At 34.4% G+C, this 20,003-nt stretch overlaps 1 protein-coding gene across 2 annotated transcripts in view; it reads left to right on the forward strand.

Moving 5' to 3' along the window:
• LOC134842582 (uncharacterized) overlaps positions 1 to 20,003 on the forward strand; it is a 57,054-nt gene that overhangs the window by 23,978 nt on the left and 13,073 nt on the right. Inside the window, exons 2-3 of one of the 2 annotated variants that reach the window (XM_063858989.1) lie at positions 766 to 975; positions 3,515 to 3,826. In XM_063858989.1, coding sequence (XP_063715059.1) covers positions 766 to 975; positions 3,515 to 3,826 — 522 coding nt within the window. The remainder of the gene's footprint in view (positions 1 to 765; positions 976 to 3,514; positions 3,827 to 20,003) is intronic. The other variant, XM_063858990.1, reaches the window with a different exon arrangement.

Here is a 20,003-nt window from a genome sequence, read left to right on the forward strand (position 1 = left end):
GCGAACTTGCGGGACCCAACATTTTTGAAAAAACAGACCAAAAAGGAGCGTTTTTTTTCGGCGCACGCTCTCTCAAAACTAGTGTAATTTAGCGCCATATGCGCTTTTAGAAAAACTGTAGGGTCAGTCAGCCAAAAAGGAATATCTCAAAAAAGTGTACAAAGGGGGGACCCTTCGGGTCGGCAGGGGGTCAAATCCCTGAGAGGGGGCGTCCGCCCTCCCCCTCCGAATCCGATGGTGTCGAACGTCACAAATTTGCAAGACTTGTGTCGCCAGTATTCCTTAAATATGATTAAATAATAAAAAAAATAGAATTCATGCTTTTCGCATGAATATTGGAAAGGAAGCTTGAAGTGTAACATTTCTTGAAATAGAATTTCAATATTGTTGAAACCTTCTTTTTGACAAGTTGGATTGCCAAATAATGCGTTGATTATCCTTCCAAGTTTTAACGGTAATATCCAACTACTGATTGTCCTACGCAAAAACATTTCATTAACCGTATTGTTTCCTACAGCAGATGTCCCAAAAAAAGTTTTTGAGTGACATATGTTGCGGCTTTGCGCAGTTTCAAGCTGCAAATTTGCGCTAAATTGAGGATTTTGCGTGACCATTCTTAGGTATGCCGTGTTTGTGCTCGTGCGCGACTTATGTCAGGACTTGAGTCAAGTCGCGGGCCTCAGCCCGGGTAAACATCGCACTTGATAAACGCTACCGCTTATATAAAAAAGCGAGAGTGTTATATCATCTGCTGAATTGCTTCAGAAACTGCCGCAGATCCTGACTGTGATTGTGAACGCGTATGTGTTGTGGTGTTTCAAGGCAAAAGAAGAGTTGAGATGTGGCGAGTACTTTCTAATATTCTACCAATCGTTGCTCGATTTCATCTGCGTTTTCGCGTCCATTGTATATACCACGATGACAGCAATAAGTTTTGTATTCGAATATTGCGATAGAAAACAATATATTATGACGGTAAGAAAAGTTTTGTGTTTCGACTTTTGTAACAAAAGTAACGGAGTATTTGTGCTCGGGGTGGTTTTTTTTTCTTCGGATAAGTTTCAACTTTTTAACTAGCCATTTTAGACGAAATTTTTTAACTATCATTCGAAAGGCATTGTTGTCCTAAGCTCAAATTTGAAAAGATATTTCACCTGTGATCATTTTTCGTAAAGTTACGGTGGTTTAAAGATTGCCATTTTGGCCAATTTGGGACAATTAACGCGCGATAAATTTTGCGCTGTTAACGCGTAAGCGGAGATTTAATCCGTCTTAGAAATCGTTCCAAATTGGTTGAAGGAAGCTTAATTGCCAGTATTGATTTGTTACTAGGAGCTAGGATTTGTCACTAGGAGCATATCACTTTGTACTTTATTTGGTGTGTGGGGGATGATTATCACAAAAAAGCTCAAATTTATTGGAAAAAAATTTCGTTTTATTTTAAAATCTTTAGTTTTTTCATGTTAATGCTGCTCCATAGACCTTAAAAGGCAGTCGGACCGTTCAGGGCTTGGCCCTGATGCGAGCAGTTTTGTTTATGATGGCGAAACAATAACGCGAAAAAATTATATGCTTGCAAAATATCATGCACTACAAAATTGTTCCAAATTGAAGGCAAGCTTATTGGTCTTATCAATTTTGTAACACTAAAACTTAGACACTTGATTTTGACATTGTTCAGAATTAACAACTATAGCCCGGGTTGACCGGCTTTTGTATGACATGTTTTTGAATGCCTTGATCAATGTTTGGTAATTTAAAAATTCAAATTTTAGAAATAATCATCTTTGAAAATTATTGCCAAAATTTAAAAGTTCATTATTTTCATTATATTGTTTGTCTGAGACAGAAGTAACACATATCAGGCTGTTTCCAATGCATTTTCAATGCGAAAAGGCCAAACCGTTGGTTACTACGTTTGAGTAATCAAGGTTTATGTCATTTGTGTTCGGTTACGAACACAACCACAAAATTTTGAGAAATAAAATGTAAAAAATCAATATTTTTGGTTTATGGAAAAATGCTAGTCATACAATTTCCATATATGAAAAAAATACTAATCATAGACCTTTCATGCAATTTTTTGTACGTATGGAATTGCATGAAAAGTGTATGACTAGCATTTTTCCATATATGGAAATTGTATAACTAGTATTTTTGGTCATCCCGGGAGATTTTGCAACCACGCAATCCCTTTTCCACGGATTTCGTAGAAACTAAATATGAGTGCAAAATAAGTAGATCTAATTGATAACAGGACTGCTCGTATATCAGGGCAAAAACTTGAATGTTCCGACTGCGCTTAAGTGCAATTAAATTTTTTTGGTTGAATAATTGTCAAAGTAATTGAGGAAGATTTTTTTCATTGTTTCTCCATTTTATGTAACGCTATGTAAAATACTGAGGGTGTGTTTAGCGTCTCGTATCGATACAATAGAATTAAATTGCTGGCCTCAATTCAATTAGGAACGCAATAATTCGCTTCTTACGCGTGTTATAAGTGAGCAGTATATCGCACTTTATTTATTCCAAACTGGCCAGGCAAAGTAGCAATCTTCAAACGCCCGTAATTTTACAAAAAGTGATCTTAAGTGAAATATCTTGAGCTTAGGATAACAGCTCAAATAGTATAAAAATGTTTTGTCGAAAACACGTTTTAAACAAGTCAAAAATTGATATTCCGCACTTTTTTCGAAAGTCGGGAAAAACCTCGTAAAATCATTTTCGAAGTTTTTAACGACATCTAGAATACAAAAATTCTTATACTAGCTCAGAGATATTGTTATTCTAAGCTCAAATTTAAAAAGATATTTCAACTGTGATCATTTTTCGTAACGTTACTTGCGTTTGAAAATTGCTAATTTGGCCAAAAGTGCAATATTTTGCGTACTTATAACACGCCTAAGAAGCATGTTCATGCGTTCCAAATTGAATTGAGGCCAGCAATTTAATTCTATTGTATCAATACGAGAAGCTAAACACACACACTCAGTGTTTTACATAGCGTACATAAAATGGAGAAAAAAGAAAAACAACTTTTTTCTTAATAAGTTTGTCAGTATGTCAGTTATTCAACAAAAAAATTTTTTTCAATTGACCTTAAGTGCATTTGCAGCATTCAGGGTTTTACCCCGATTTACGAGCAGTCTTGTTTGAAATTGATTTTTGATTAGTTTTTCTATCAATCACATCTATTTATTTTGCATTCAAAGTTAATGTCTACGACATTATTATTTTATCCCCCCTAAATAGACTGGGGAGGGGATTCGTATGCTCAAACAGTTAATTTCTTTTTTCAAATACCAAATTTTGCTCATTTGTAGACTTAATAGCGTTCAAAGGGCATTGATACAGCAACATTTGTAAGACAACAACTTAAATCAACTTATGTGGAGCAGTTTTTCAATGTTTCAAGAAAAATTGGTTAAGCAATCGGGTTAACCGAGCGACAATCCCCAACTGAGCTCACATACTGCATTGTCGCAGCAGATTTTAAAGTTGGAGATTTTTACAGGTGTGGGAGAAAGATTTGGCACAAATCTGGTCATGTAACGGAGTATTTGCTCAAGGAATGGATGCGAACATCTACAAAACATTTCAAGACAAGCTCCGTTGGCCCTTTCGAGTTTTGGAGGGGATCAACTACTATACGAACTGCTATTGCCTAATCGCACTGGCTTATGAAAGATATGTGTACACAGTCAAGTACTCGGAAGTCAAGGTGTTGCTCAGCACTCGGCGCCGAACCATCATTTACTCAACAATCGGAGTACTGTCTGCAGTGATTCCTGCACTTCGTATCGTCGATGTTTATGTCACAAAACATGTAAAGTACCATAAGTTATACTTTTGCCTCTAATTTTTTGACAGCCGCCACTAAATTTTCGACCATGCAGCGACTAATTTTTCGATCATACCGCCACTAATTTTTCGACCATGCCGCGACTAATTTTTCGACCGACCCGACTATTTTTTCGACCATATCGAGACTAATTTTTCGAACGCCGCGACTAACTTTGATTCGATCGCACCGGTCGTGGTTAACATTCCTTTGGTCGAGACAGTCGCGGTTAACTTTCCTTTGGTCGAGGCGTTGGCGGTTATCTTTCCTTCAGTCGCGCCGGTCGCGGATAGCTTGCCTCTGTCCACAAAGTCTGTAAAGACCAAAATGTCCATTTTTGGTCGAGGCAGTCTGGAAATACCAAATTGTGGTCGTAACCGTCTGATCATAAAACTACAACCTCGAGCCGGGATATGTTTTTTCCTATAGTTCGGAAATTTGTTCAGAACGGTTTTCAGTATACTTTGCATTTCCGTAGCTAAGACTGTTATAACAGCCATGCCTACGGAAATTCAAAGTATACTGAATTCCGTTCTGAGCAAAGCTCCACAAGCTCACAGATTTATCGAAGATAAACTAGTTTCAGCATGTTGAGTTAGGACCGAAGTGTATAACTCATAGAGTAATTTCGGATAGGGTACACCGTCTGCTCGTCACGCTATCTTATTTTCGGCCGGATAGATTCGTGCAACTTCTTAGTCTAATACCGATCCTAATCTTACTCTTATACTATCTAGTCTCAGGTTGTTTAACTAGTCTCTGCTAGGCTCAATAGATCTAGGGTATACTGGTTTATTGCGGCTGCTGAAGTACTCGGGAGAGTTCAACTAACTTCTAAGTTAAATTCAAATCTCTCTGGTGCTGAAATTACAAGTAATTTCAGCACTTACAAATAAGTGGATTGTTAGTCAGATGGATCATGATTGGTTAATATTAAATACTTTACATTGGTAAAATATCTAATTTATCCAATCATAAAATGTAGTTTAGATCAGGTTCCACCCATCCGGGTTTTACAGAGTTTTTTAGAATAGTCTTTCTGCAATTCAAAGGATGGATGATGGACGTTGGTATTTGGCGAACATCTTATTTCTTCTGGGTTTTCTTATTAGAGAAGTCCCAGATTCAATCGTTGTGTCTTCTTCAAGACAACGACTGGGTTATCGCAACAAACTCAAATCTGATTTCAGAATGGTTGGCTATGTCAGGTTTTTCTGTTTCATTGGTGAGAACTTCTTTGTGTTTGACCCTGTCTGGGAATGGCGTGGAGATTGTGTGTGGAGGGGATGCCTGGTTACTCGGATCTGTACGTATACTTGAACATCGAGGTGGTCATTGTTCTAGTTCAATGAAGTCCTTTTCTGCGAAGTCAAGTCGTACTCTAAATCCTTTGAGTTGTGATTGTGGGCGGCATATTGATTGTGGTTGGCCATTCTTTTTCGAGTGTAGTGGGTTCATTTTGTCTTTGGATGTTCCTCTTTGGTGTTGTATGCTGATCTATATATTGCATAATATAATTTACATTTTATAAAACTTTTATTAGTTTAATATTTTTTAATTATGATTTTGGTTAGTTGTTTTCACAAAAGCTTTTTGTTTTAGTTCAGTTATTTTGAAGAGTTACTCAACCTTGAGTAGCTCTTATTAAAAATAGGAGTGTGGTCACAAAGCGTGGATGTAGCGCGGTGGGTTAGGCCGGCTATAGAGCATGCTCAGGACGTCCTTCCTGGTGGGTTAGGCCAGGAGTGGGAGTATGATTGCATGCGGTTTTTGTGAGAGGTCCTGTTATGTGACAACGTTTTATGTTGGGTTTGTTGTGGTTTTTCTTATGTCTTGTTGGTTGTGTCCTTTTTTCAAAAATCAAATTGTTTGTGGTATGGGTTTGTCTTTCGACTTTTTTGTGTTTTATTATTTCTTTCTTAGACTTTATAATAGTCTTCAAAAGAATAAATTATCCAGTTTTAAACTGGGTTAATCCGGTTTGGGTACCGTTGGTTTCCTTTTCTTAGTCATGCTGTTATTCTATGATTTGTGGTGTTTAGTAAGCTGCGTTGGTTAGTGTTGTTTAGTGTATAATTCCTTTCCAACCGGGTTAAAGGAAAGTTTGAAACGTGTTATCTTGTGTTAGAGTTATCGAGTGTGAAAGCTTGAAACTGAAATTCATTATTTTAAACAATTCTTCCTGGGCGAGCTGTGCGAGTGTGGATAGAATGTTTGTGCGAATGAATGGAAATATCAAAAGGTTAGTACTGCATTTTCGTTTTATCAATTTATTACATAGAATTTTTAATTTTACTGCTAGTTGTTGGGGAAAAGTTAAGTTACAAATTTTCATCATTTTTAGATTTACTGCTTGTGGGGGAAAAATTTATAATTTAAATTACTGCATTGGTATTATATTTATTTAATTGTTGGTGCAAAAATTTAATAGGGTTTTAAACAGTTTTGAAGAAGTTTGCTATTTTTTATTTTTCTTTTGTGAATTTTTCAGATGATCGTTGGATGAAGGCTAAAATTCTAAAGAAAACATGGATAAAGAATGGTGAGTTTCTAATATTTTAATTAGTTAGTAATATGTATAATTCATACTTACCTGTTAGTCGTCGGGGAAGAAACCGTGGGGGAAGATGTCGTGGATGAGATCTGAAGCTGTTAGTAATTTAGCTAAAATGCGGATGATATTTTTAGTTTGAAGTAGTGGCCAAAGCAATTGAAGTGCTTTAATGGTGGTTAGTTCTTCAGTGCCAACTGCAAATTCATAAGGTGTGTTTTGGATTAGATTATATAATTTGTGATTGAATTTAGTGTTATGGATGAATTCTAAAATGGGGATTTCTATAGGTTGTACAAACTCGTGTGGGATAAGGAAGGGTCGGGATTCTTCTGCGTTGAAGGTCTTGGTGATGGGACAAAAAATATACATTTGGGTTATGGGATCATAATTTCGAAGAATACCATGAAAGTTAGTATCTTTAATGCAATATGTGAAGTTAAGAAAGAATGGTGAGGTGTATTTGGAATTGATGAATTGAAAACGATGGTGTGGTTGTCTGGAGGGAGTGTGTAGGTCAAAGTGATTTTGGATGAAACGATAATAAGTATATGTGTGTGTTTGTTTAGTGCGCAACATAATATCGTGTGAGCAGTGCAAATCTCTTTCATGTGGTGCAAGGAAATGAAAGGTTAGTGAAAATATTTGGAAGCGTTCTTTAAAACTTTCGTAGGCTTGTGTGTCTGTTAGTGCTTCTGAAATAATGTGGTCAAACTTGCGATCGAAGATATTTAGTGTAAATACATATGGTGTTTTAATGAAAAATTTCTCGGTGATTTGTGGGTTAGCGAAGCGATCGTCGTCTAAGAATTGATCTTGGTTAGTTCTGATGATGTTATGATCGTAATATTCTAGTGTATATTCATTAGCTCGGGGTGCAGTGTGTGTCTTTAGTGATTTTTTATATCCAATGTAAGTAAATTGTCTAGGTGTTAGTGGTGTAGTGAGTCGATATAGCATGTCCTTATTTCGTTCTATATCGATGTGAGTGTTAGATAAAGGTAGGCAAAGGGGATTAGTAAAATGATAATATGAGGTCCAAGGAAGGGTAGGCATTAAAACGTGTTCGTCTACAAAGTTACGTGTCTCGTTAGTGTCGTGAGGGGTGTTTAAGGTGTATTGTGGAAATGAGGGTAAGGTGATAGCTAAAAATTCTTTTGTGTTAGTGTGTTTTGGATGGTTGATATATTCACGGGCTGTTCCTGGTTTCGCTGGGAAAGCATGGTTGGGGAACTTTCTTTTAAAAGTGCGGTAAGCTCTATTAGTGCTGAGTGAAGATTCAGTAGATGTGGATGATGGTGCTAATGATTCGGTATAAATTGAAGAGGGTGTAGGGGTAGGAGGGTTGGATGAATCTATTGTGGATGAGATTTGGTTTATGGTTGGGGTGTCAAGGTGGTAGGGTTGTTGTTGTAGGGTAATGAAATTATCTAGTTCTGGGGAGATTCGGGGGGTGTCTGGAGAATGAGATGATTGGTCTGAGTGAAGTGAGGAGTAGGTTGGAGTGACTTGGGAAGCATAAGAGGGTGTAGAATTGGTTGGGACAGGGTTATTTGGTAGTATGGGTTGAAAAGGGGGCTGGGAAAATTTTGAGGAATTGGTGTGAAAATTAATTGATGGAGATGGTTCAGAGTCGGCAAATTCATCGGGGGTTTCAATATTCGGGTTATTGAGTTGTGAGATGGAGTATAAAACTGAGATGTGTGAATTAGTATCGGAATTCATGCCGGATGTTACATTACTGGTGGGGAAATCGGGTGGCGGAAAAGCAAAAAGTGGTATTATTGGGATTGGAGTGGTGAGGTTGGTTGGGTGGGAATTTGATCGGTGTAGGGATCCAAGTTGTCGGCTCATCGTGGGCTAAAAAAATTATTATTTTGAGACTGAAAAGCGGTGGTATGGGGTTGTTCTATAATTTGTTCATAAGTATTTTCATCTTGTGAGTGGTGTGGCATTACATGTTGGATGGGACTTTGTGATATGGTTGGTCTAAAATTTTGATTATGTGTTATGGCTAAATTTCGAAAATTACGTGGGACTAGGGATAATGGATGGTTATGTGGTAGGGGTGGTAACTGTGGTGCTGTTGGCGTTGTGTCTACATTGTTATGTTCTTCGTCGTATGTGTTCTGTCTTGTTGCTATTTTTGTGTTATATTCTTTTATTTGTGCGTCTAAAAGAATTTTGTTTATAGATGTAGAAAAGATTCCAAAAAATCCTGCAAATAGTATGCGTGCTACACTTGCTTGTCTATTGACTTGTGTGTGTATAGCACATGTGTTATAGATTCCTTTTAAGAGTGAAAAAAGAAATCCAATAAAGTTAAACATTGCGTATAAAATAGTCAGTTTTTCTAAGATGTAGTAGGGCCATCCTAGAAAATCAAGAATCTCATTCTTGAGTGTAACAAAGCTAAAAATATTGATAGGTGATATATCTTGGGGACGGTATGTCTTTAATGTCTTTAAAATATCCGCTATAATCTTGCGTATAGATGTCTGCAAATCCTGCGGTTTCGGCAAGTTTGCGTAAGTTTTGGTCAATTGATTGTCTTTGTATTGTGTCCATTTGTGTTAATAATTCTTGGAATTGTTGTGTTCTAATGTGATGTTGAATATCTGATTTTGAGTATATTCCTATTGATTGTAAGTCTATATTTGGGTTTCGAGCGATAGCGCGAATGCTTTCTGGTGAAAATTTTTTGAGTGATTGCATTAATGTGGGATATGGGGTGAGAAGGTAATATTTATCTTCATCAGGGTTTAGTTGTACTACATTGTGGCTATTTTCTGATCCACATGGGACTGCGGTATCCCAGAAATAGGTTTTTCGTGAAAGTATGTCAACGAAATGTACTTTATTGTTATAAAAGATAGGGATTCTTTTATAGCATCGTTTATCTTCAAAAATGTAAAGTGGTGATACTTTTTTAAAACAAGTATAAAACCATAAGATGTTTCCTTCATAGTCTAAAAAATTTGATCTATTTCCTGATAGTAAATATCCTGCGTAGGGTATTTTTAATACTGCTAGTGCAAGTGATTGTAATATTTGTGTTCTTTCTAATTCGCATAGTTGGTGTAGTGTTTCTAATTCAGAGAGTGACATTTCTTGAAAAATTCGGCTAATCGTGTAGTCTAGTTTCATATCTAAGTGAATATCATAGTGGATATTACCGAAATATGTACTATTCATTAGTGATAGTTCTTGTAAACGTGTGCTTTGATCGTCTTGGGGCTTTAAATGTCCACCAGGTTGACCTGTATTCTTTTGAAAATTAACTGGTATATATGATGTTCCTTCATTTAGGGGATGACTTGTGGCGTATGGGTCGACTTTTATTTTTCCAGTGGTCATGTCGAATCCATTTTCGTATTCAACTAATATTTCGGAGTATTGTGTTTTGTGAAGTGGGTTTCTGTATTTACATGCAAGTTCTGTTTCTTGATATATTTGAAATCGTGTTAATTTGTTTTCTATATTATGAATGTTTCTAAAATTAGAACTTATTTTTCGTAATGGATTTACTTGTTCATATGGTATTGATTGTATAAAATATTTTTCGTGAACTTTTATCATACGAGCGTGTATTTTTGCTACTTGAAATGTTGTACATGTGTCTTCGGGGAACCAAACAATTGTTGCTTGTGTTCTTGTTGTAGGGTCGCAATAACCTTGGTCGTTTTTACAAGGTAATCTAATTCCTTGATAGATCATTGTGTTGTCTGATAAATCTCGTGTGAGTTGTATTTTTTCGAGTTGTAATTTCCAATCGAAAAACATGATCTCTTGGTATCCTTTGTTTTTTGTGTCTGCTTTGCAGTTTGATGGGTTATTTATACCAATGTGTGGTATCCAGTGTTTATCGTGCATGTCATAGGTTAATCGTCCGTGTGCGCCGTTATATGGGTACTTTTCATCTAATTTTATATGTCCTTGATATCTTTCAAGTTCTGCTTGATGTACAGAATCTGAAAAAACTTGGAAATTTACTAACTTTCTATCTGTGTTTTTATTTTTTGTGATGTTTAGTCGGAGTAACTCGTTTTTACAATCTTCGGGATTGAGATGTAAAAGTCGTTCTATATTACTCTGGTAGAATGATTCATGGTCAAGTCGGTTTTTATTTCCGTTTGAGACTTGTGAACAATGTACTTTCTTTTCAGAAAATGTTGCTGTGAATTTATATCCTGTAATTGTTGTTGCTCGGGCTTTTGAATAAAGTGTTGCTATTACATTTGTAGTTTCTATGGCTTGGGGTTCTGTTTCGCATTGTGATACTTGATTTATTGCATACTTGTGTAGTGTTTTTTGTTCGTTTTCTTCACAATCGTAATGTGTTACTAATAAATCTTGGGGTCCTGTGCGGGGAGAAGGGTTTATGTTTTGATTTGAGATTACTAGAAAAAGGAGTTGGAGAAAAATTAATAATTTTAGAATATACATGTGTATGATAATCCTGAGTATGGGTTATAAAATGTGATGTAACCAATTGTCTTTTTGGTATATCTGTCGTATTTATATATTACTTCAGTGGTTATAAATGGTGGTGGTAGTGATTGAGCTGTTATGTTTGGTGGATTTAATGGGTAGGGATGTTGAGTAATGTTGTTTAATTTAACTGTGATTTCAAGATTTTAATTGTAAACTGTTTTGTTGGAGTATTTGGATATTGTGATCACGGATATCGTCGTGAATGTCTTGTCGGTATTGTAATCTATTAAGTGCCCAGTTGTGAAGGCGATTACTTTCTAGATGTTGTCCAAATAATGGTGGAGGTGCTGTAAATGTATTCCAATCTAGTCTTAAAGGGATATTTGTTGATGATTGTTCTCGATATCTAGCGTCGAGATTATTTGGGAAATTTAAGTTAAAAGGTGGTGGTGAAATCTGGCTTATTGATGGTGTTGATGGTAGTGATAATGTTTCTGGTAGTGATGAGGATGTTGTTGTATCCGTAGAAATATCTATTGGATCATTGACTAAATTTAGTTCACCTTGTGTAAATGAATGTGTTGTCCAATATGGTAGTCGTGATGCCTGGTTTGGGGGGTTAAAGGGATTTTCACGTATTTGATCAGATGTTGGTGTTGAACCTAAGTAATCTGATGGTAGGCTTGAGGTGCTACGTTGTGAAAGAAGCGTAGGGGTTTCTGGTAATATACCAATGGGGTTTTCTGGAGTGTTTTGTGATGGGGATTGAGGTATATCAAAATGAACTCGGGGAGTTTGAAAATTTCTGTTTCGTCGAGGATGTATAATTTGTCTATTTATTTCGACTGTATTTTGGTTTTGACTAGGATTTCTTATTCTACTTAATTCTTGTGGTAGTGTTGGGTATAAGTTATATGTTGGTTCACTCAAAGGTGCTTGTCGTTGAACTGGTTCGAGTGGTTCAGATAAACGAGCGTGTCGTTCTTCAAAAGTGTATGGGTTATATTGGAAGGAAATTCGTGTAGATGTTTGAGGATTTTGGGTAGTGGAAGGTGTTGTTGGGTTATCTTGGGATGATGTCGGTGAAGACTGACTTTGTGACTGTTGGGTAGCAATTTTTGATAGCTTTTTGGTCTATTCTTTTAGTGAAAAAGTTTATGTTTATTATAGTATTCTTCTAACAAAAGAATTAGGAGGATTGTTGCTAGAGCGAATGTGATGATTGCTTTCTTTATACATTTGCATATGGTCAAAATGAGGGATGATAGAAATGTTATGAAAATTACAAATATTAGAAAAATATCAGTTCTACTGAAAATAGTTCGTATCATTAAGACAAGTTGTATGAATCGTACCTGTGGATATAATTAAGGGTTTTTGAAAGTTGGAGAAATAGTTCGAATATAGTGTAGAAAATTAAAAAAAAATTACAAAAAATGATTAAGATTATTAGAAAAGATTCAAGGATATCAAAAAGAAATATTATGAAAGTTTCAAGTATCGTAAAAAATTGTTTGAGGTTTGTGATAATTTTAGTGACTGTTTGATAGAAGAGCATTTAAGAAATGACTTCGTGATCGAATATTTTTTGTTGTTTGGGGCAAGTTTCAAGTGTGGTCAGATTATTTATTAGTTTTTTGACAAGTGGGTTGAGTTTTGTAAAAAATTGTTGGGGGCAATTTTTATGGTGATCGGGAGGTCTTCTTTGTCTTTATTTTCATTTGTCAAATGATCTGGGGTATTTTTGAGATTTTTATACTTTAGGCTAAATAAAATGGTCGTTCTTTTACTTTAGGCTAATTTAACATATTTGTTTGGGGGATATTTGAGGTCTGAGTTGGGGAAATATTGTTGATCTTTGGTTTATTAGATAAGGGAGGGTTATGATATTATGGTGATATTTATTTTAGTTGTCAAGTTGGAGTGGTTTGCTTATTTTTGACCTGTAGGTCGTAGAGTTATAGTTATAGATATGCCTGGAGTTTAATATTTTTCGTCTAGTTGGTTTGTGTTAAAGTTATAGAAGGTGACGGATTGGATGAATCCTATTGGCTAATTTTGAACTAGAATCGCTGCGTGTTTGTCAGCATGTTATCTTGAAAAGTGAAAGTGTAAAATGTTTCAGAGGTGCAAGGATTATTAAATGTAGAATTAAAGTTGTTTTTGAAATTCAACTTTCTTTAATATTTTAGATTGTGGGATGAATAATTTATAATTTTTACGTGGTTGATTTCTAAGTCGTGAAGACTCTCTATGTTCTGATTTGTCGATTTGTTCTTGGGGTATTATTTGTTCTGTCATTTTTCTATTTTTTCTTTCTTTTTGTGATGTATTTTGATCTAGATTTTTTGTGTTATTTTTTGTGGTAGTTGATTTTGTTATTTGGTTTTTGAGGTGAACATCTTTTTGTTCCTTTGTTGGATTTTCCGTATGTGGATCATTTTGAATAACTTGTAAACCTGTAAAAGAATATAATTGAGTTAGTTCGCGGAGTGCGTATTCTTTTGGATAATAAGGTAATAGGTTATTTCGGTGTTGAATGATTTCTTTTTTGTCTGAGTCGGTGATTTTATATGTGACATCAGTGGGTTTTGCAATTATTTGGTATGGTCCTTTACGAAGGGGTTGTAATTTTTTTGAAATTCCTTTTTGAGTATTAAAATAGGGTATTAAAACAAATGTTCCAATTTTTAAATCGGAGGCTGGTGTAAAGCGTGAATTTATTTGTTCATTAATATTTTGCCTTTGTAACAACTTTTTTGTTACTTTTTGGTAAATTTCATTGTGTTTTTTATCTCTGTTTAAAATCCATTCGGTGTGTGTACCGGAGGCTAATTTAAGAATTTGTGGGTGATGAAAATGATCTTCATCGTGTGTATGTAATGGTAGGTTATAACAAATTGAGTCTTTATTTGGTTGACAATAACCTTGTGCGTTTTTATGAGAGTTTGCTGTAAACATTATTGGTTTGCGTGGCTTTTGGTTAAAAACCATTTCATATGGTGACATTCCTAGAGTTGTCGTAATTTGTGAATTATATGCTAAGGGAAATAGTTTTACATCTGCTGACCATTCGGTGTATTTTGTATCATTTCCATTGATGATACATCTGAGATATTCTTGTAATGAACGGTTCATACCTTCGACTAAGCCGTTTGTCCAAGGTGCGTGAGATGTACGTGGTTTGTGTTTGATGTTATATAGATGACATAGTGTGATGATTTCATTATTTATGAATTCTGTACCGTTGTCTGTAACTAAAATTTCTGGTAGTCCGAATTTTGCTATCCAGTGTTCATAAAGCGTTGTGTAAGCATAATAAGCGTTACAATGTGGTACTGGGTTAAGTGCTACATAATGTGTAAATGCGTCAACAATTACCATAATGTAGGAGTTTCCTTCTGATGAGGGTGAAATTGGTCCTTTAGTATCAAATGAGATACGATGGTTAAAGTACAAACTTTGTCCTTTAAAATCTTGTTTTTGTGCTATTTGTTTTTGATTTGGGTGAGGTTTATTTAGTTGGCATACTATACAATCATTGCATAGTATTTTTATCCAAATTGGTGCATTTGGGAAATAAAAGTTTTGTATAAAATTTGAATATGTTTTCTCTGATCCAGAGTGTCCTTTAATATTTTGTGTATGTGAAATATTAAAAGCTATGAGAATCATACTCAAAGGGAGACAGGGAACTGTAGATTCATTTAGTTTGTATTCTAGAAGGTCTGTGTTTTCGTTAATTGTTGTATTATTGAATTTTCGAAAATATCGGAGGAGTGTTTTATTTCCTAAAATAGTTGTATCTGCCTTGACGGGTTTAGTTTTATATTTGTGCCATGATTTTAGTTGTCGAATTACTGGGTCAAGATTTTGATATTGTTTCAGTGTTGAAATTGTAATTTTTTCTGTTGGGGGGTGAAAAATGTGTTCAATTTCTAATTTAGATAAGGGTATTGTATCAAGTGGGTTATGGAGGTCAAAAACTTGATTTATTGTGTATTTTGAATCGTTTGTTTGTGGTCCTGATAAGTTTATTTTATCAGTTAAATTTTCTTTTTCAATTAGTGGGAAATGGTTTTTTTTAGGCGGGTGTTGTTTTATTCTTTTTTGTTGGGTGTTATTTTTTATCCATTGTGAATATGGGATTGGTTTAAAAGTTGATGTTCCAAGTAGGTCAACTTCATAGTGATTATTTTGACAATCTAAATAAAGTGGGAAGTGTTGTAGATTGTTTATCTGTGATTGTTCAACGTCAGTTTTTACTGCATATTTGCATTCTAGTCGGGGTGATGTTTCATTTTCTGCAAGGTAGAATTTTATATTTTTGGGTATTTCAACTGTGGTTTTACGTGTAAGTAATTCAGGTGGCGTATTTCGACTTAAGGTGTCTGGTAATGCAAGATTTTTTCCTGCGGTCCAAACTATATGTAAGTTTGGGAATTTCCTTAAAATTAGTTGAAATCTATAAACTCGGTGGTTTGGATTAGACTTTTGTGTAAAAAGAAAGATGATTGGTTTATGGTCTGTGAATAGAACTGTGGGATGTTTTGATCCAAGTATCAGAAATTCATATTCTGTTAGTGTATATATTATGGCTGTACATTCTCTCATTAGAGTTGAGAGTCGTAGCTCTGCTTGAGTGAATAATCGAGAATTTGCTGATATGAGGTTCATTTTATTTGTACTATTATGTGATTGTAATAATGCTGCGCCGATGCCAAAGTTCGAAGCATCGCACATTGCATAAAATGGTTGATTTGAATCTGGAATTGTGTTTGAAATTTGTTCAGTTTGAAGTTTTTTAATTTCTTCAAATCGTGCTTGATGTTCTGTATTCCATTCAAAATTATTTTGTTGTCTAAGTATATTATAGAATGGTCGTAGATATAATTGCATTTTATAAACATATTTGCTTAAAAAGTTTAACATTCCAAGGAATTCTTGGGTTTTCTTTTTATTTGTTGGTGGTTGGAGTTTTTGAATAGCGTCTATACGTGATTTCAATGGAGTGATTGTTTTTCTCTCTATATTATGTCCTAAGAATTTAACTCTTGTCAAAAAGAAGTGTGATTTATCGGGGGCGGCCTTCAGATTTTCGTTCTGAAGTATTTGGTGATATTGTTCTAAAACATTGAACATTTCCTCTTTTGTCTGTGATTGCATAAAAACATCGTCTAAATAGGTGATTGCGTTTTTCTTGAGTATTAGTGGTCTAAAAATTTTGCTCATAAAAGCTGAAAATGCTGCTGGTCCTATGGATATTCCATAGAATAAGCGGTTGAATTCGTATTGTTGGTTTCCAATAACAAATTGTGTTAAACGTCGTGATTGTTCATCTAATGGCATTTGATTATATGCACTATTCATATCGGCGGTGGTAAAGTATTTTCCGTTTATTTTTGTTAAAATAACTTGTATTGGTTCAATGGGCCAATTACACTTTGATTCATCTATGAGTGAGTTGAGGTATCTAGCATCGAGAACAATTTTTAATGATTCTCCTTTGGCTAGAATTATAACAGGGTTGATAAATGTGTTGCCTTTTGGTTGTTCTTCTTTGTTTACTGGTGATATAATGTTGTATTGTTCTAAAATGTCGAGTAATCTGTTCACTTTATCGTGTAAGTGAATTGGTACTTTACTTGCTCTTTGTTTTTTGAAAACTGCGTCTGGTTTTAATGGGAGATGTAGTGATGAGATGATTTTGCCAACATCAAATTTGGATGTTGCATAGACTGATGAATATTTAATTAGCTGCTTGGCTAGTTTTTCAAATTTGTCTTGTGTTATTTGTGAATGTTGGAAATTAAACATTGTTAAAAATTTCTGTTGATTCTCTGTGTAGTTACTTATGTTGAATGTAGGTTTGAAATATGGGGTTTTTGTGAAATAATCCGTATTTCTGTTTTCATTATATTATTTATAGACAATTCTTCATTAAGGATTGTGGACTGGCAGATATCTAGTAATTGGAGTATATTATTTACACGATATGCTTTTTCGTGTATTGGTGATATTGTAGCGTTGGTTTCGCAATAGCCTAAAAGTCCTAAAGGTAATGTTACTTGGTAAGGTGTATTGTTGTATACATGTAAGGAAATAATATCTGAATTCGAGTTTTTCAAATATTTTATTGATGAGATTGTGATTTTGAAAAACTTATGAATAGGCTTGAATTCAAAATCTGACATATAAAATTTTTGTTTGTTTTGTTTTTTATCATATTGGTGAACTTGTTTGATTGAAAAATTATAGATGTTTCCTGATAGTGGTTTCAAGTGTTTTCTTTGTTGGTTATATATTGGGTAAAATTTTGAAAAGAATGGTGGTTGTTTATTTAGTCTTTGAAAAAATGTTAGGGATGTGTCTTTTGTTTTTGTATATTTATCTTTGATTAATATTTTACTATTTAAGATGTTGATTGTTGGTATATATTTAGAGATAAATGGTATTCCAATGATATTGTGTTTGATATCAGTGATATGGAATATTTGTTTAAATGGTTTGGTTAAAATTTTGTTTTGCTCCATTGTTCTTGTGGGGAGAAGAAATAATTGAATTTTTCCGTAGTTTATTAATGTTGATCCTTGTGCTGTTGCTAGTTTGCTGGAGGTTTCAAGAGGTGTTAGCTTTGGGTGTAAGGTTTTTATTTCATTCCATGTGGGAATGTTTATTATATTTGATTCTGCTCCTGAATCAATTAAAAAATCAATTTCAAGATCTGGTGGTTGAAATTCTTTGCTTCTTGCACTTTCTAAAAGAAATGGTATTGTCCAAATTTTTTCTTTGGGTTGTTCTTTTTGTATGTTTTGATAGATGTGATTTGTATTCAAGCATTTTGTTTTTTCGTTCTCATTGGGTTGATTTGTAGTGTTAATTTCATTAGTTTTTTGTGTCGTCGGTGTGGAATGGATGGGTTCAATATAATAATTGTGAAGGAGTTCTGATTGATTCTCATATATGTGTGATGAAAAAGGTTGTTCATATATAACAGGTTCATAGTCATTTTCGACTTTTATCATATTGATGGAGATAGTGTTTTCTGTTTCACTTTCTGAGTCTGATGATTCACAGTTTATTTGATTGAGTTGTAACACATCATTTACTGTGTCGTCAATACCTGGAGGGTCTGATGTTGTTTCTGGATTTGATTGTACTTGATTTATATTCCTTTGATGTTTAGGTGTACTACTTCTATGGCGATTATTAGAATTATTATAATGGTTATTATTCCTGTGTGGTGATTGGGAATAATTTCTATAACGATTATTATAACTTGAATGTCGATTTTGTGAATTATTTCGTGATCTGTTCTGGTAATTATTGTTCGGTCTGTTATAGTTCGATCTATTATATGAGTTATTCCTTGATCGATTGTTCGGGTAATTCTGGTTTCGGTTGTTTGAATAACTTCTATTCCGATTATTGGAGTAGTTTCTATTCCTATTGTATGATGAATTTCGTGATTGATTGTTTGGATAGTAATTATTTCTTGATTGGGAATTAGATCTAGAAACAAATCGTGTTGTATTTGAATTTGATCTGGAGTAGTTATTTCGACTATTTGGTCTATTGTAGTGATTTTGTGATGAATTTTGCGTATTTCTTCGTTCTGGTGATCTTCCTCTATAACTTGAGTTATATGGTGATTGATTTCTTGTATAATTTGTATTGTTCGGGAGTGGTTTTCCTGAACTGTTGTTGCTGTACACAGTTTTGTTCGGTAGATTTTGATCTTTTTTCATGTATTGATAGAATGATTTATTTGGTTCTTTATATTTTTGAGGTTTATTTTGATTGTCTCGCTGTTTTTGTCTACATTCAGAAATACTATGTCCGTATCGTCGGCAATAATTACACCATTTTTTGAAAGATGGTTTGCCTTTAAAGTTTGGGTGTTTTTCGTAAATATTGAGTATTTCAGTGATTTTTTCAACGAGGTCTGTATCTGATTCCTGTATATTGTTTATATTTGTGGAAGCTGTTTCAATTCTGTTAACGTATTGTAATTTCAGATTTTCCGTTTCTTCGAGTTTCATTGTGATTTCTGCTTGTTCTAGTTTGTCTACTAGTTTTCGAAAATCTAAATCGGGTTCTCGAATTGAAGAAGGATGGGATGCTCTCTTTTTTATTGCTATTTTTCTTAATTGCGGTGTTAAGGTCATCATTAAGATTTCTGTCATCTTTGTGTTTTTATAGTCGTGTGTATTTAATGAATATGCTTTTCGAACTAGTGTTTCGATTCGTACTGCTAATTGCTTGATGGTTTCGTTTGGTAATCTGCGAATTTCATTACATAAAACTCTTTGTTGTTGTTTGTTTCTTTCGGAGTCAAACATTTTTGAAAATTCTTGTGTAAACCTTTTCCAATTTGATTTTATTTCTATAGGCAATACTGAAAACCATTTTTGGGCTGCGCCGTCTAAAGTTGTTTGTATCAACGCTGTGCGTCGATGTATCCAGTTTTGATGTAGTGGCGTATTAATTGGTTCGGGTCCTATATTTAAAATTAAATTTGCTGTTACTGCATTTAAATAGTCTTCTACAGAATATTCAGGGTCTGTTCCTGTGAATACCATTAAAGGTTTATTTGATGTTATTGATGATCCACCCATAAGGTATGGATTCATTGTCATTTGTAATGATTCTGCTGCATTTGGCATTTGAGAAAAATTTGAAAGTTGATTTCTTGTTATTTCGTGTTGTTGAAGATAATATGGGAGTGGTATTTCATTTTGCATTTGTGTTGGTTGGTAGGAGTTTGCAATCATTGGGTTTTGTTGTTGAATTGGTTGAAAAGATTGTGTATTAATTGGGTTTTGCTGCTTAATTGGTTGTTGATTTTGTGTATCTATTGGTTGTGGAGAAAAAATTCTATGATTTGTATGTGGTTTCTGTACTCCTTGTCCACGATATTCTTGATTATAGGGTGCAAATATATCTGGTTGTAAGAAATCATCATCTGAGGATAAGTAATCCATTTGATAAGATGTTTGTTTTTTATTTTTATTTTGTTGAAAAAATGGATAGTTTTCACTACGATCCTGTGGAGGATGTAAATTTGTTTGGAAATTTACTGAATTAGGTGGTGCCATTCAGTTATCCCAGTTTCGAGATCTTGTATAATTACTAAAATTTTTTCGTGGTTGATAATTTGTTTTTGATGGATGTGTG

The sequence above is a fragment of the Symsagittifera roscoffensis genome, chromosome 3, assembly GCF_963678635.1.
Source record: "Symsagittifera roscoffensis chromosome 3, txSymRosc1.1, whole genome shotgun sequence".
Classification (NCBI taxonomy): domain Eukaryota; kingdom Metazoa; phylum Xenacoelomorpha; order Acoela; family Convolutidae; genus Symsagittifera; species Symsagittifera roscoffensis.